The sequence below is a fragment of the Lathamus discolor genome, chromosome 1, assembly GCF_037157495.1.
Source record: "Lathamus discolor isolate bLatDis1 chromosome 1, bLatDis1.hap1, whole genome shotgun sequence".
Lineage (NCBI taxonomy): Eukaryota > Metazoa > Chordata > Aves > Psittaciformes > Psittacidae > Lathamus > Lathamus discolor.
Genome location: NC_088884.1, coordinates 164,231,292 through 164,247,730, shown reverse-complemented (window position 1 = coordinate 164,247,730; position 16,439 = coordinate 164,231,292). Strand labels below are relative to the sequence as shown.

Sequence of the window (16,439 nt, the reverse complement as noted above, 5' to 3'; positions counted from 1 at the left end):
ACCCCATTTGGAGTGACATAAGACTATCACTTTTTTGGTTAAATACCAGAAAGAATATCAATTCTTTGGCTGATGTCAATCTCACCAGATCCATGGAGACTGACAGCTCCCGTTTCCTGGGCTGGGGAAGGAGGAGGAGGGGGAGCTGCTTCCTCACAATCGGTTGACAAACGTGTTTCTTTCCATTGTGGTGGGGAACAAGCACCCAACCATTGAGCGAGGGGCTCTGGAGACCTAACGTACTAGGTTTGGGTGCAAGGGTTTGGTACCAGGAGGCTACAGGGTGGCTTCTGTGAGAAGCTGCTGGAAGCTTCCCCATATCCAACAGAGCCGATGCCAACGGGCTCCAAGATGGACTCATCAGCAACATGGCAGCACCTTTGGGATAACGGACTTAAGAAGGAGAAAACTGCATCTACAGCTGGAGAGAGGAGTGAGAACTTGAGGAGCAGCCCTGCAGAGCTCAAGGTGAGTGCATGAGGAGGCAGGAGGTGCTCCAGGGCTTCCCCTGCAGCCCATGGAGCTCCCTATGGAGCAGGGTGCAAGGAAGCCCACGCTAACCCTGACCTTTCTGCTGCCTTTTCTTTGGATAGCCTTTCAGAGGATCACAGTTCAGTGCGCTGATCCCATGGAGCAGCGTTCCCGACATTCCCATCCGGGCTCTCAGGGTTAACATGATCCCCCCAGACAGGTGCTGAGCTCCTGATCCAGCTGGAGGAAAAATAACTCGGGATTAGAGCTGACAAAACTCATCTGTCAGAGCTGTGAAGTGATTTAGGGAAGCTTAAAGGGTTCATTTGTCTGGAGGAAAAGGCATGAAGGAAGGAAGCTGTAGCCTGGAGAAGGGGAAAAGGTGGGATTAGGGCAGAGGAGCTGGAGGGGAAGGGCTGGGAATCAGCCCTGTACTATTAGAACCCTCAACACTTCATGCCCTTGACGAGCAGGTACAAGGTGCCTGTTCTGTGAGAGGCGGCACTGACAGAGCTGGTTTCCTCACCAGGCACCCGAGGCTGTGCTCTCCGGTGGCCATGATGCAGGATGAGGTCTCTTCATCCCTGCTCCATCCCTGGCGGTGTTCACGGCAGGCTGGATGGGAACAGGAGGGAGACCCACTGCAATGTGCAGGAGGATGAATCATGGGATGGTTTGGGTTGGAAGGGACCTTAAAGCTCCTCCAGTTCCTCCAGCCCCTGCCACGGGCAGGGACCCCTTCCACTGGAGCAGCTTGCTCCAAGCCCCTGTGTCCAACCTGGCCTTGAGCACTGCCAGGGATGGGGCAGCCACAGCTTCTCTGGGCACCCTGTGCCAGCGCCTCAGCACCCTCCCAGGGAAGAGCTTCCTCCTCATTGCCATGTACTCCCTGTCCACGCGCCGTCAGCACAGCCGCTGTTGTCAAGAACTCACAAGTTTGTAGGAACAGCTTGAACAACTTTTATTTTTTCTTTAAAGTGCTTCAAACAGAAGAACAAGCTCTTTAGAAACATCAGTTGCAACTATTAAAACATGAACCACTCGGAACCCGCTTCCTGCCGCCATCAAGTACAGGGAAACCAACGACTCCAAACCCCCCCCCCCCCCCCTGATGCTTCTCCCTCCCATTTCGGGGTGTTTTCCCACCCCACGTTTACAACACAGAACACACGGAGGTTTCTTCCCGGACACAGCCTAAGGCCGAGTCCACGCGTCACTTCAGCACCCGCATCCCTTCTGGTTTGTTCCGGCTGAAGGATATTCCTTCGCGGTTCTTCTGGCCCCCGATTCCAGGCTGGAAGGGCCAGTCAAGGCATAAAGAAATCACTTGGCCAGAGTGTTTTAAAAGCAGAAAACACCCAGTTATGTGCTGGCAGCGAAAGCAGAGCTGTGAGCAAGAGCTCCCTGCCCAAGGCCTCGTGGAACAGCTTGAGCATGGAAAGAGAAAGACCAGAGGCAAACCCACAGAGCGATGGTATGGTTGTGCTTGAAATGGACCCAGGGAGAGGCTGCTGCTGGGCCACCAAAACCCTGCCTGGGTTCAGTGAGCAGCAGAGCCGGAGTGTTCCCTCCATGGGTTTGCAAAGAACACGTGGAGATCTGGGACATGAGCCACGCGGGAACGTTTCCCTGCTCCTTTTCCTCACCTTCCCCCTCTACAAGGAAACATCCAGGTCCTCAAACCATTTCCCTCTGACAACTTAGAGGTTTTAACAAAGGGATTACACAGACTCTGGCTTCAGCGCTGTTGTGTGGAGCCACTGACGTATGCAGAGAGTAAACTGTGTGCTGGGGGGAAGAAACCTGTTTGCAGGACAGCAGAATGGAGAAACAGAGAACAAAGACAGAACAGCTTCAAGACACCTTCTCCTAAGCACAAGCGCCAAGGTCCCCGTGCAGAGCCCCACCGTGGCCTCTGGAGATGCTCTGCTGTCGCCAAGCCATCGTGAGGGTGCTTTAGCCTCCCCTCGATGGCAGCAGAAGGCAGTTTGGGGACGTCTGGGCAGCGTGCTGCTCGGAGGGAGGTGTCAGATATTGCTGAGAGGGCCCAATACAGCCCTGCTGAGAGGAACTTTATATATTCAAGTGCAAAACATTCAAGCTTTGGAGGAGAGAAAAGGCCGAGCTAAGGCAGAAGGGGAACGTGCTGAAGAGGAGGGGAAAAGGTGCAGTGAGCTCCTTATCAACATTGGCACTTGTGTGTGGGGAGCACCTACAATGCAGAAGTCCTGGGAAGCAGATGTTGGGGTGGGGGGAGCAGGGAGCCAGTGTGAGAATCCAGCTCTGGTTTCCCCTTCCTCATTCCCAACTGACATAAACCTTCTCCACTTAGCATCCCTGCCATTTCTCCCAACCCTTCTGCCCATTCCATGCTGCTCTCCTGCTGCTGGGCTGGATTCTACCTATCCACAGCTCCTCCCTGCTCACCTTCAGGTCAAAGGGGGAGCTTCTTCATAACAGGAACCCCCAGAAAGGGTTTTGAGTTCTCAGGCCATGGGTCCCCTTGATGATACAGGCAGAGAGAGGTTTCTGGTGCTTCCTACATTGGGAGGAACACCTTCCCTTGGACCCTCATGTCTTAAACCAGAAGCAAAGTCCCTGCACAAGGACAGAAGAAGCATAAAGACATGGGGGGAGAAGTGCAAAAGCCCAGATTGCTTTCTCCTAGGGCCAAAAGCCAGTAGGAACCAGGTAGGAATCAGGTAGGAATGAGGCTCATGGCCAGTATCTTCCCAGCTAACACATCCTCCTCCTTGTATGATGGGCTAAAAGCTAGGTATGACCAGGACAGTGACACCAAACCTCCTTTCTCCTGCTAGCTCTCATCCCAACAGCCTGTTTCTCCCACCTCAGACTTTGAGCATGACCTAACACTATCCAGCTGTAGTTTGTCTTGGAATGCTTGGCCTGCTCTTCCCCCAGTGTCATCTCTTCCTATCTGCTGCCCCTGCAGAACTCCTGCCAAAGTGACCCACACACAGGGGTGGGAAGGCTCTGCTGCCTGCACTTACACTCATCACCTCACCCAGATGAGCTGGCAGCAGAGGGAAAGCTGCCCGAGATGGGATGTGTTGGGATGAAAATGGGATCTCAGAGCCTGCTACTGTCCTACTGCAAAAGGCACAGTTTCCCCATGTCGTGGTATAACTGAAGGAATTAAGGAGGAAGGAATATGAAGGATTTGAAGGAATCTCGTAAGTCTGGGAGAGGTACAGGAGGGAGAAGGTGCCTCACGTGTCCAAGCAGCTCCAGACCCACACCACTGACCCTCTGCCTGCATGGGCACCTTCTCCAGCCAAAGACCTGGCAGAACAAGAGGAGCAACATCCTCTCCTGACCCTTCCCCAGCACCTCCAAGCCAAAGCTGCCCTGTCCTCCAGTCCAGCCAGGAGCATCACTCACCAGCCTCAGGCCAATGTCCTTATGGCCACTCCAAAGTCAGCAGCAAGAAGCATTTAAGTCCTTTGGATGAGCCCAGGCCACCAGAGACCTGACACCAGAGCGTGGATGTGGTACAACTCGAGGCGTTTGGTGCCAATGCTGACTTGAAGGAGCTCTGTGGTGGGTGAGGACTGACCTGCCAGCTCTGACAGTGAGGGCTGAATGCACGCCTGACCTCCCAGGGTGTCATGCGCAGAGGCGGTGGGTGCTCAGACACCCATCTCCACACACGAGCTTCAGTCCTAATGGTGTTTCCTGCTGCACTGAGAAAGACAACACCAAGTCAGTGGTGGGGCAGGTGGTGGAAGGCGATTCCTGTGGGCACAGGAGAGTTTTGAGCTGAGGAACTGAGGCAGCATCACACAGCAAAGGAACCAACACCACTCATGGCTGGGCAGTGACATTGGCTTGGGTCCTTTATGGCCTCCAACTCCAGCAGCACCTCCCATACCGTTGGCACACTGGAGCCAGCTCTTCAGATGGAGACCCTTCATTTGGGGTACAAGAGGAAGGGAAAGAGGTGTCCAACAGTAGCTCCTTCCCCTCGTTGCCTACGTGCTGGTAAAGCCTAACTGAGCTTAAGCATCCTGATGTTCAACCAGTTGAACACCATCCATCAGCCAGCATACTCCAGAGAAGAGATATGGAAGATATCTTCTATGGAAGATAGTGGGCAGAACAGCAGCAGCAGCAGGAGGAAGACATGGGCAAGGTGGTTGGTTTCCAGCCCTCAAATGCCCATGGACCACTTAAAGCATTGGCAGATGAGAGCCTGAGAAGATGCTGCTCGGTCACAACAACAGGAACCTAAGGAGGCATCAGCCTCATGGGGAGGGCTCTGCTCCTCCCCATAGGGTGGGTGACAGCCCATCACCCTATAGCTCCCTGGAGCCAGAGCTGGGATAAGCTTGGGCTGGGAAGGAGCAGATAACCTTTGGCAAACAGAAGCCACTGGAGCCCTCTTGGAAGAGGAGGGGGAGTGCAGGGATGTTTGCAGCGTGTTTATTGGAGGAGTGCTGGTCTCCGGGGAGAGGTTACTTGGTCTTGTTTTCTCCCAGTGGGATCTGGAGGAGCGTTGGAGACTGTTCCATGATGCGGACCAGCAGCTGATCAATGTAGTTCTCCAGTTCATGGATGTGCTCCTCCTTCTTGCTCAGCTCCTTCTCCTTCTGCAGCAGGAGCTCGATGAGTTCATCGTGGGTCAAGTGATAATACTTGGCTGACTGGTCCAGAACGGTGGGATCCTGTGGCAGAAGCCAAGAGGAACATTCAATGAGTCATAGAATCATCTCAGAGAATGGTTTGGGTGGGAAGGGACCTTAAGTCAAATGAAAACCCTGTCCCCCAACAGTTAAAAGCTAAAGGGGGGAGCACAACAGAGCCCATTCCCTTAGTGCGAGACCTGCCATCAGCTATCCCCTTTCTGGGGCTTCCACTCCTCAGTCCTCCAGCAGCAGGAAAAGACAATTAGGAGCTGAAAAACCCCTTCAGGAGCTCCCAGAGGATGAGAGCTCCAGGGGATCCAGGTTTCCAGACAGGCTGGAGCAGCACAGGGGAGCAGGACCCAGACAGCCCTCATCCCAGATAAGGTGAGATGCTCCTAACCCATAACATGAACTACCTGTGGAACCAGAAAGGGCTTTCTGGGCACAGAGGTTGTACTTGTCCTTCCACTCAGGTGCAGCATTTTACAGGTCAGGCTGGGGAGGCAAACAGAGCAGCAGTGGAGAAGGAGGAGGAGAAGAAAGGAGAAGGCACCCCCTGACACTGTGCCCTCAGACATCTCACACGGGTGTCTCCCTTGCCTCAACATGCCAGTGTATGGGATAGATACAGCAGGAAAGAGGGATGAGCAAGACTCCAGGAAGAAGTTTCCCCTCCGCCTTCAGGCCTTTCATCAAGCACTGATCCCATCCCATCCTCTCATCTCTGTGGATAAGCTGGCCTTGGCTCACACCCTGTACAACAAAAACCCCAACCCAAAGCAAGCAATGGGAGATCAAGAGGGTGAGAAGGACCAGAGACCACGTCATGGAGGAAAGCAACCAGGATTGAGGATGTCAAGGTTAACACACATGGCTCTGCTCCCACTGTGGCAGGACCCAGTTCCACCTCCTCTCACACCAGTGGGCACGCAGCTCTCACCTCAGAGGGATGTTCCTACCTTTAACTTCTTGGAGTCTGCCTTCTCCGGGTGAGAGGACGGGGCCACAGGCTGGACACTGCTCGTGGTGACCGTCTTCAGCTTCTCCAGCCCATTGCTCAGAGCAGTCGTCAGGCTGGACCTGTGCTGCTGCTTCTTCTCACTGGAGACCTCCTGCACCGCAGCGCTGATGGGTTTCACTGGGTGAGGACTAAAGAGAACAAGGAGGTTGGACAGTTAAACCCCCCCCCAAGATGGGGAGCAGCACTGAGCTCTCCCTGGGGTTCTTCACAGAATGATGTGGTTTGGAAGGGACCTTAAAGCCCATCCAGCTCCAACCCCTGCCACGGCCAGGGACCCCTTCCACTGGAGCAGCTTGCTCCAAGCTCCTGCATCCAACCTGGCCTTGAGCACTGCCAGGGATGGGGCAGCCACAGTTTTTATGGGGATGGGACCCACTTATGACATTTAGTGAGCTCCACACAGCTCAGCTGCTCTGAGGAGAGCCCATGTCCTGCAGAGCAGGCAGCCCAGAGTGCTCTCCAGCACCATTTCCACGCAGAGGTGAGATAAGGAGCCCCAGGACATGTGTGTTTGGCTGAGATAGGGAACAGATCCCCATGCCCACACCTCTGCTGCTCAGGCCACACTGAGTCCTGGGGGTCAAAACTCCTACCAGGTACTGGCACCATAGGGGAAGCCCAACCCAGGTCCAATGTCATCAGAGGCTGCTACATCCACTGCCCAGAGAGGGGGTTTGGGGCCCAGGAGCCCCCAGGTTAGAGTCTGGGGTCACCACTCATGCTTCAGGGATGCTCCTGAACTGCCTCAGCCCAAGAGCTGGACTCCACCTCCTGAAGACACCACTGAATGTGTCCCCTTCCACCAGCCGAAAGGGAGAGTGAGGAGGCTGTGTCTGAGGGCACCTTCTCTGCCACTTGAGAAGGAATTACAGCTTCAGGTATTTTGGCCTCGTTCTTCACCCAAAAGATTGTTCCTGGACTTAATCAAAGTCCTTTTGCTTGGCAGTGTGATGGAAAGAGAAGTGACCTGATGCTACTGTCCCGCAAGGAATACACAGACCTCAGGATGAATCACAGAATAGGATCATGGGATCAACCACATTGGAAAAGCCCTTTCAGCTCATCCAGTCCAACCATTAACCCATCACTGCCAAGGCCACCACTGACCCATGGCACTGAGGCCTCGTCTCCATGGGGTGTGAACCCTCGCAGGGCCGGTGCCTGCAGCCCTGCCCTGGGCAGCCTGTTCCAATGCCTGAGCACCCTCTGGGGCAGGAATTGTTCCTCAGCTCCATCTAAACCTGCCCTGGGGCAGCTTGAGGCCGGTTCCTCTTGTCCCATCCCTTGTTCCTTGGGAGCAGAGCCCAGCCCCTCCTGGCTCCATCCTCCTGGCAGGCACTTGTAGGGAGCCATCAGGTCCCCCCGAGCCTTCTCTTCTCCATCTGAACACCCCAGGTCCCTCAGCCGTTCCCCATCACACTTGGGCTCCAGGCCCTGCACCAGCTCCATTGTAAAATCCACCAGGAGCTCTGCAAAGCCTCTGCCCCCAGCAGATGCAGCAGCACAGGGATAATCCCAGTGTTGGGCAACCAAACAGTGCTGCAAGAGAAGGGGAACCTCAGCAAGGCGGGCAAACACAGCATGTCTTTACAATGGGGATTTCAGGGTGTTGGTAGGATGGGCTGTAGGAGGAGGACTGACACCCACTGTGACAGTGTGAGCTGTTGCTGGGCTGGGACTGACACCTCTCAAGTCCAGCTTGTGCTCAATGTGCTCTGAAAGCTTTCAACCCCGTTCCAGGGCTGAGATGACTCCTTTGTTCCAGCCTCATTCATCACATGAGGCATAAGATGGGTGGCCCAAGTCCTCAAGGCTGCTGCCTTCGTGCCATGCCAATGGTGATGGGATCAGGATGTATCAAGCAGTCTCCATGTGCTGACAGGGCAAGTCTGAAGTCCTCTTCAACCATGATGATGCCTCCTGTCATCCATTTGCTATGAGGACAGCAGTGGTAGCCACTGCCAGCTCCAACAAGCCAAAGGATCATCCTTGTCACTCCTTGTCAGAGCTGTCCAAGCACATGGACAGAGCCAGGGTTCCCAAGCAGCAGGGAAGGATGGAGAGGGATCCCCCAAACCACTGTGGGAACATTCCTGTTCCTCAAAACACACGGTTCAGGAAGGAGACCAGTGGGGGCAGGACTCATCCCAGCCACATATGAACACAAGCAGCTCCAAACGTCATGATAGAATCCCAGCCAGGTTTGTGTCGGAAGGGAGCTTAAAGCTCACCCAGTCCCAACCCCTGCCACGGGCAGGGAGGGACCCCTTCCACTGGAGCAGCTTGCTCCAAGCCCCTGTGTCCAACCTGGCCTTGAGCACTGCCAGGGATGGGGCAGCCACAGCTTCTCTGGGCACCCTGTGCCAGCGCCTCAGCACCCTCCCAGGGAAGAGCTTCTGCCTAAGAGCTCAGCTCAGTCTCCCCTCGGGCAGGTTCAAGCCATTCCCCTTGGCCTGGCCCTACAGGCCCTTGTCCCAAGCCCCTCTCCAGGTTTCCTGCAGCCCCTTTAGGCACTGGAGCTGCTCTCAGGTCTCCCCTTCAGGAGCCTTCTCTTGTCCAGGCTGCCCCAGCCCAGCTCTCTCAGCCTGGCTCCAGGGCAGAGGGAGGCCCAGAGCAGCACGTGCGGATCTCACACCTCTGACATTCTCTTACAAGTGCCATGTGATGGAGCCTCAGTCACACACCAGAGTTCCCCATCACTTAAGGAGCTGCCCAACTGCTCCAAGGCAGTGGAGTCCCCAGTGCACTGCCACGGGCTGTCCTTCAGGTCCCACATGTACCAGAGACACCTTCCCAGTGGTGAAGGTGCCATCCCTCCCTTCCCCAAAGAGCAGAAAGCGGATCCTCCACACACCCGAGTGCTGCAACTGATGCTCTGAGCACCCACATCAACCCAGCAGCAACACTTCCGTGGTGGGAGCCCTCGCTCACCGCAGGACCTGCAAACACAATCCCACCACGTGCTCTTCCGGATGCTCATTTCCCCGGCTCCATCTTCAAATCCAGCACACCAGAGGCTGCTCCAGCCTCCCAGCTCCCTGTGACCAGGCTGTGTCCCCTCCAAACCAGGCAGGAGCTGCTGGTGTCGGTCAGATACACAAGTCTACCACTTGACTTGCCATCTTGGATGAGATGATCAGCTCAGAGCCCTCTGGCCGCTTGGGAAGAGGAAATGGGACCCTGCAGGAGTTTCCATCCCTCCAAAGGAGGGCATGTACCCCCAGCACACCAGATTCCCAATAATCCACACCAGCTATCCATACCAATCCAGGTACCAGCTCCCTCTCTATCTCATGGAAGAGAAAGACACTTTAGTCCCAGCTGAGCCTTAATGTTCATTCTAAGTCTTTCCTTTTTCCTTCCACCTTATTTCTACCGTATCTTTTCTTTGTCTGCATTGCCAGAGCATCTTACTAAGGAGATTCCTCAAGGAAAGGCAAACCTGGAAAAGGGCCCTTCCAGCTTTCCTCTCTCCCCTATGACAATCAGTCACCTCTCCCCAACCGTATAAAGTAGTGCAGAACCTTGGAGCCTTCCACAGGGACTGCAGTAACTCCTCAAAGGTGCCTCCTTCAAAGGTTCTTCAGTCCCAGCAGCAAGAATCCAAACCATCCATCCATGGTTTACAGGCAGAGCAACCAGAGCAGAGATGTTCGAGGCCTTCTCAGACAGGCACCAGGACAGAGGCCAGCACTGACACAATGACCGGCTCTTAGGTCCAAACCCACTTTCCCCCCATGAGCCAGTCAGGACTTGGATGGATGCAGTCAATCCCAAGGATGACTGTGAGCATGTATCCTCATGTACCATCCACATGGGGTGTCCTGGGACTACACTCATTGCCTAAATCTGCCCTTTGGGATGGCAGGACACTTCTCTTTCCATTTGTACCCGCAAATTGTGACCCAGGTTATCTGTTGGAGGATGAATAATCCAATTCGGAATGATTTAAGGATCTGGCCTCCATGAAGGGACAAAAACCCAAACCAGCTCCCAGCCCCAGCTCGTGCTGCTCTTTGCTCCTGAGGACATCAAATCCGCACTCAAGCCAAGGAGGGATCCCCATGCAGAAGGGCTGGAGCTCAGCTACGTTCTGCTGTGCCCATCTCCTGCCTCCCTCCCCAGGCCCATGACCAGCACTACTCTTGGGCCAGGTGGGATTTTATCATCTCAGTACCCCCATCAAGCTCCATTTGCCTCTGCAGCAGAAGTGAGGCCGACCAAATACACCCCTGCCAGAAGACCCATGTAGGTCCCCATGGAAACCACAAGAGCTTGATCCCTGATGCTCTGTGCAGAGCCCATGACCGTCTTCTGCCCAGGCAGACCAGGGGAAGGTGCACCAAGGGAGCTTGATGAACTGAAGGACACTGCAAGAGTCCTCGCCCCCAACTCAGCATCTTCCTCATGGCATTTCTACAGCCCAAAGCTGACCTGGGAGGAGGAACAGCCCCTTCCTTCCTTGATGCACCACCACAATACCCCCTTCCCATTCCCATTATCCTTAAGGCTAAATCCCTTGGCTTCATAACCAATGGGCATCTCTGCAGGAGGAAGGGGAGATCAGCATCTGCCACCGCCCTGGTGACACCGCTTTTGGCTATGGAAGGAAGAAGGTTTTTAGTCCCTGATGGCCATTCAAAAAGGAAAGAAACCAAAGCTGAATGAGAAGGGAAGGGGCAGGAGCTGTGCACATGCCATGAAGGAACTCATGAGAGCATTAACGGCTGGAAGCTCTCCTGGCAGACATGGAAAAGGCACCTATTGCAAGCACAGGGCAGATGATGGAGCCAAACTTAGCATCGAGTGCAATGCGGATGCAATTCTGCTGCGTTTTCAGCTGGGGCAGGTCTTGGATGCATCAACCCATTTACCCTACGTCAGGGCAAACACAGGACATCCGTGGCCATTCCTCATGATCCCAGAAAGCCAAAGCTTCAAGCTGCTCAAGCCTGGACTCTTCTGGGACCACGGGAAGGTGAGGGAAGAGTCCCTGCAGCAACACATGGAGCATCCTCCTTGGAGTCGGCTGCTGAGGGATCCACTTACCAACCCCGTTGCTAAGAGCAGATGGGAGACAGGGTTCACCTCTACCAAACACAACATCCCTTCGCCTTCCCCGGAATGCTCACCTGGAGATCTGCTGGAAAAAGGGCTTCTCAGCTGGCTGTGTCTCCCTGGGCAAAACCAGGAGCGCTGAAGCTTGTGTGTCCCCGGGCTGTGGCATAGGGCAGGGCTGGGCGGCTGCGCGGCTGGTGGCGGCAGGGCAGGGGCAAGGGAAGTCAAACTGCTCTGGGTTAGTTGCAGCCACGAGGAAAGGGGTGGAGAAGGCCAAGGGCTGGTGGTCATGCAGGAAGGGTTTGCCTAGCACGTCCCCGGGGAGGTTAGTGGGGAAGCCTTGCCCAAGAGCTTCCTCGTGGAGGCTGGAGAAGCTGGAGCCTCCCTGAGCAAACCTTTCGGGCAGCACAGGTTGAACAGGGACGGGCTCTGGTGGCTTCTCCACAAAGGGGTTGGTTGGGGTGTTGGGGCTGAGTGCTGGAGCAAAGGGGTTTCTGGGGGTTGAAGCATCCTCTTTGTGCCTCTCCTCTGCCCCTGCTGCCTTCCAGAAATCAGCCTTCTTGAAGTCTATCCCGGGCTCGCTGGTTGTGGGGCTGCCCTGCTCTGCCTCCCAGGGAGGAACAGCCACTGCCATGGGCTCACACGGCTCACCCTGGCCTCCTGCTTGCCCCACGGGGCCGGCCACCAGCTCCTGCTGCCCCTCACCATCACCCTGTGCCAGCTCTGGCTGCGGTGGGCTCTCCCCATGCGCTAACCTTTGGGGTCGTGGTGCTGAGCTGAGACCCACGGGCTGACCGGCTCCTTCCTGCTCTTCCAGAGCTGTCCAGAAGGTTTCCTGCTGGGCCAGGTCTAGCTTGGAAGGTGGGTTTAGTCTTGATGTACTGAGGTCCTCAGGGAATGGCTCCTGGTTGGAAGCCATCTCCCACTCGGTCCCCATCAGAGGGGATAAACCTGACTGGCCTAATCCATCCAGGGAGAACTTGGACGGGTGGGTCTCGAAGTGCTCAGCTGCATGTGTCTCATTCATCTCTGATGGCTCTTCCCTCAAAGAGGTGTCCCCTTTTGCCAGCTTGTGAGCTCTCGCCTCCAAATGAGCTGCTGAGTCCACAGGGGCAGATTCCACATCTTTGGAGCCTGGGATCTCGCTCCCAGCTACATCCACTCCCATTGTGGGTGCACTGGGAGGTGCCGGGCCAGAGGGCTCGCTGCTCTGACAGCTCCTCGGCAGCTCCACCTCTGCCTTTGGGCCCTCCACCTCTTCCCGTTGCTCCTCACCCCCTCGCTGTGGGTTGCAAGCATCTTCCTCCTCGCCATCCCCTCCACCTCCCATGGCTGCGAACCACCTCGGGGGTTTGGGTGGTGGCGCGGTGGAGCTGGCCACCATCTCCTTCTCTTGGCTACCTGTCCACGGAGAGAGGACAACCTGCCTCTCCCGCACGTCAGAGCTGAGCCTCACCCGGCTGTCGCTGGCCTCCAGCCTCATGCTGGCCTGGAGCCGGTACACCGATGTCCGGATGTCAAACACATCCTCCTCGCCCCCAGCACCCTGAGGCTCCATCCCGGGCTCGGGGACCACAGGGAACCGTCGTGGGGCCACATCTGGGAGCACCCGTGGGGGCACGGCCGCCACGTTGCTGCCTGGCAGGGGCTCGGAGGGCAGCTCGGGGCTGAGGGTGCTTCTGGGCAGCACGCAAGCGGCGGCACGGGAGCTGCTCTTGGCCTCGAAGGTGCCCTCGCTGAGGAAGGCTGGACGCGAGCTGAAGGTGCTCTCCCGACCCACGTGCTCCTGCCCTGCCATGCTCTGGGTGCTCTCCGATGGGGCAGGGGTGGTTTCGGTGGCTATGGTCATCCAGCCGTTGGTCCCTGCACTAGAGGGGTCCTCCTCATTGCTGTCCCCTTCCTCCCTAACGCTGTTGGGAGCACTCAGGGGTGTTGAAGCCTCTTTCTCCCCTGGGTTTCCCGATGCAAACGTGGTCATCCAAACCGTAGGAGTGCTGCTTTTCCTCCTCCTCCCCATCGAGCCCACAGACACGGGGCTCAGCACGTCCTCTATCACGGTGGCTTCCTGGGTTGTGCTCACCAGGTTTGCCCCCACATCTAACCCCGAGAAGTTGGTCCAAGCCCGTAGAGTCGCGGGTATTTCAGTGCTGATCTGCGCATCAGGCTCTTCAAACACCTTTGTCCCCTTCTCCTGAGGTGGCTCCACTGATCTCTCTGTGGGGCTGGCTGCACCAGGATCATCGATGAAAGCCATGCCCTCTGCTGCCACCGAGGCAAAGAAGTTCTCCTTCTTCAGCTCCGGTTTGAGCCTGCTGGTCGCAAAGGCATCGAAGGTCTCGTCCCACTCCGAGAGGGGAGGAGGGACGGCGGGTTTCTTGTCCGGAGGAGGAAGGGCTCCTTGTGATGGGGGAGTTGTTTCTGGAACAGGGACACCAATGCTTGGGGCTGGAGACTCCCTCTCTGGGTCTTTATGTCTTAGGGAGGCAGAGGGACTGGAATCCTCAGAGGAATAAAAGCTCCCAGCGACCTCTGGAGCAGCACGTGGCCCAGCCAGGAAACTAGAGAGAAAGTGAGTAGGTGAAGGAGAATTTAGTACCTGGTCAGCGAGGAGGTCCTCAAAGAAGGGATTGCTCTGCAGGGAGTTGAGGAATGGGTTGGTAGGGGACAAGCATCCGGATTGACCGTCTCCAAGAGCGGGAGAGAGGTTAGTGCTTGGCATGCTAGCGAGATGGGCTACGGCAGCAGGAGGAAACTGGGCAGGGGAGCAGGGAGGAAAAGGAGAAGGAGCGTCTGAGCTGGTTTCTACCTGAGGAGACACTTCCAGGCTGTGGAGGGAAGACAAAAGAGTCCTCCTGGTTAATGCTGTGACAGAGCTGTAAGCACACACCACACACACTCCAAAGCAATGCAATGATCAAATACGTTCTCGTCTCTCCGGTTAGGCAGAGCAATGATTATGGAGTCAAGGCATGGAAAGGGCATGCACGACACACAGGAGAGGGCAGCCCTTCTTCTAGACGTCCTCCACACTTCCCCTTCCTACCTTAGCAAGCCCCAAGACTCAGGAGCCAAGAGGTTTTTCCCACCTCCTGCAGCCCAAGGACTGGGCTCAGGGGTTTTGCTGTGGACCAAGGGCAGGTTGTGCACAAGGAGCCGGGCTGGGCTCTTGGATCGGGATTATTGAGCCGGGAAGAGCACCCAGGAGTGAGTCTTTCCCAGCTTATCCCAGCGCTCCATTACCTGTCTGCCAGCACATCAGGGTGACAGCAGACGTCTGCTGGCACAGGAGGGAGGGGAGGGCAACCAAGGCAGAGGGAGCACACGGCCAAGATGCGGCCCTGGATCCACTCCTGACTCTGCCCAGCGTCCCCACATCCCCTTCATCCCATCCCTCCTGGCCTGAAACCCCATGGAGGACCCCAAGGAGGAGGAAGGGATCCAGCACACGTCAGATTCACACTGCACATCCTCCTATGCCTCACCCCATGTCAGGCAGCCAGTTCCCTGCTGCCTTTCCAAGAGGGACTACAGTGACCTTGCTTTGGGATTCACTGATCTTCCTTTGGGATCTCCTCTGGCAATGTGCATCACCCCCACGGCGGACTCACCAGGTTCGGGATCATCATCTTGGTGGTTTTCACATCATGGTGTGGACACCCCGTGTCCCAGCCAGTGCTCTGATACCAAATTCCCTCCTCTTGAGTCCCCATCCCCTTCCCTCACCCCTGCCAAGAGCAATCCCAATGCCAGGATGGGAACACCCAGCACCAGGACCAAGCTGCCCCAAAGCTGAGGCAATGGGATCACCTCCTGCATCAGCCACCGCAGGTGAGCTTCAGAGAGCCCCCAACCTTGGATTGGGAGAAACATGGACATTCACCAGCCAGCACTGCGCACGGCAAAGATTAATGAGGAATGAAGGAAGGAACGGCCCTAGGGATACACCATGGCATTCCCGGCCTCACCAGAGCTGCTGGAAGATCATGGTCAATGCCCTGTCACATAGGAAAGTTGCCTGGAAAACCGTGTTCATGTGTTATAAGGATGCACAAAAGCCTCAAACACATTTGAAAGCTCAAAAATGCCATCTTGAGGCAGAAGCTGAGGATGTGTGAAGGTGCAGCACAGAACCATGGAATCATGGAATCACAGAATCAGCCAGCTTGGAAAAGCCCTTTAAGTTCGTCCAGTCCAACTGTTCCCAGCACTGCCAAGGCCACCCCTGCCCCATGGCACTGAGGCCCCGTCTCCACGCTGTGTGAGCACTTGCAGGGCCGGTGCCTGCAGCCCTGCCCTGGGCAGCCTGTTCCAATGCCTGAGCACCCTCTGGGGCAGGAATTGTTCCTCAGCTCCATCTAAACCTGCCCTGGGGCAGCTTGAGGCCGGTTCCTCTTGTCCCATCCCTTGTTCCTTGGGAGCAGAGCCCAGCCCCTCCTGGCTCCATCCTCCTGGCAGGCACTTGTAGGGAGCCATCAGGTCCCCCCTGAGCCTTCTCTTCTCCACCTGAACCCCCCAGGTCCCTCAGCCGTTCCCCATCACACTTGGGCTCCAGGCCCTGCACCAGCTCCGTGCCCTTCTCTGGCCCCGCTCCAGCACCTCAACATCTCACAGCAGGCAGGTTACGTGCTGCCCATGCCCTGGACCATGAGTGACGCACAGATGGGGAGGAGCCCATGCCCATTGCAGCAAGGTGGCAGGACCCCCTCCTCCCTGCTCCTGGCAGCTTCACAGCCCCCCTCACACATCACCTTCCAAGCCGCTACCTTGCAAAAGTGCCTACCTGTGCAATCAATGCCACCAGAGTCTCTCCATCCCACTTTTAAGGTAGGTAACGAACACAGAAAGTGCCTGAAGCTCAACTCCAGCACCCATCAGACACCACACCAGATACTACTGGGCAGAACTACACAGCAGTGACGGCCATGGCCAAGTGTCCACCCCAGTCCTCACAGAGTCCATCCACGCTCTGCTGTGGCTCCATGTCCTCTCCGGGCACGTACCTCCACAGAAGGTAACTCAGAGCTGCCCAGCTCTTCCTGGGGGTTTTGAGCTCCCAGTGAGCACAGAACATCTCCTGGACAAGCAATGGAAGCAGGTGATGGAGAGGGTGATGGATCTTTAGGCACAAACCAGCCTCGAAGGACCAGCTCTGCTTGGAGCCAACCTGTCCATGCATGCTGTGATGGGCAGGGACCCCTTCCACTGGAGCAGCTTGCTCCAAGCCCCTGTGTCCAACCTGGCCT

At 56.2% G+C, this 16,439-nt stretch overlaps 1 protein-coding gene across 3 annotated transcripts in view; it reads right to left on the bottom strand.

The window, feature by feature from the left end:
- Window positions 1-1,576: 1,576 nt before the first annotated feature.
- The window catches only part of RAB11FIP5 (RAB11 family interacting protein 5), a 41,487-nt gene continuing 26,624 nt past the window's right edge, over window positions 1,577-16,439 (bottom strand). Inside the window, exons 4-6 of one of the 3 annotated variants that reach the window (XM_065662425.1) lie at window positions 11,271-13,754; window positions 6,077-6,266; window positions 1,577-5,156 (exon numbers count right to left, since the gene is read on the bottom strand). In XM_065662425.1, the coding sequence (XP_065518497.1) occupies window positions 4,947-5,156; window positions 6,077-6,266; window positions 11,271-13,754 (2,884 nt within the window). In that variant the 3' untranslated portion in view covers window positions 1,577-4,946. The remainder of the gene's footprint in view (window positions 5,157-6,076; window positions 6,267-11,270; window positions 13,755-16,439) is intronic. The other 2 variants (XM_065662434.1, XM_065662443.1) reach the window with 2 other exon arrangements.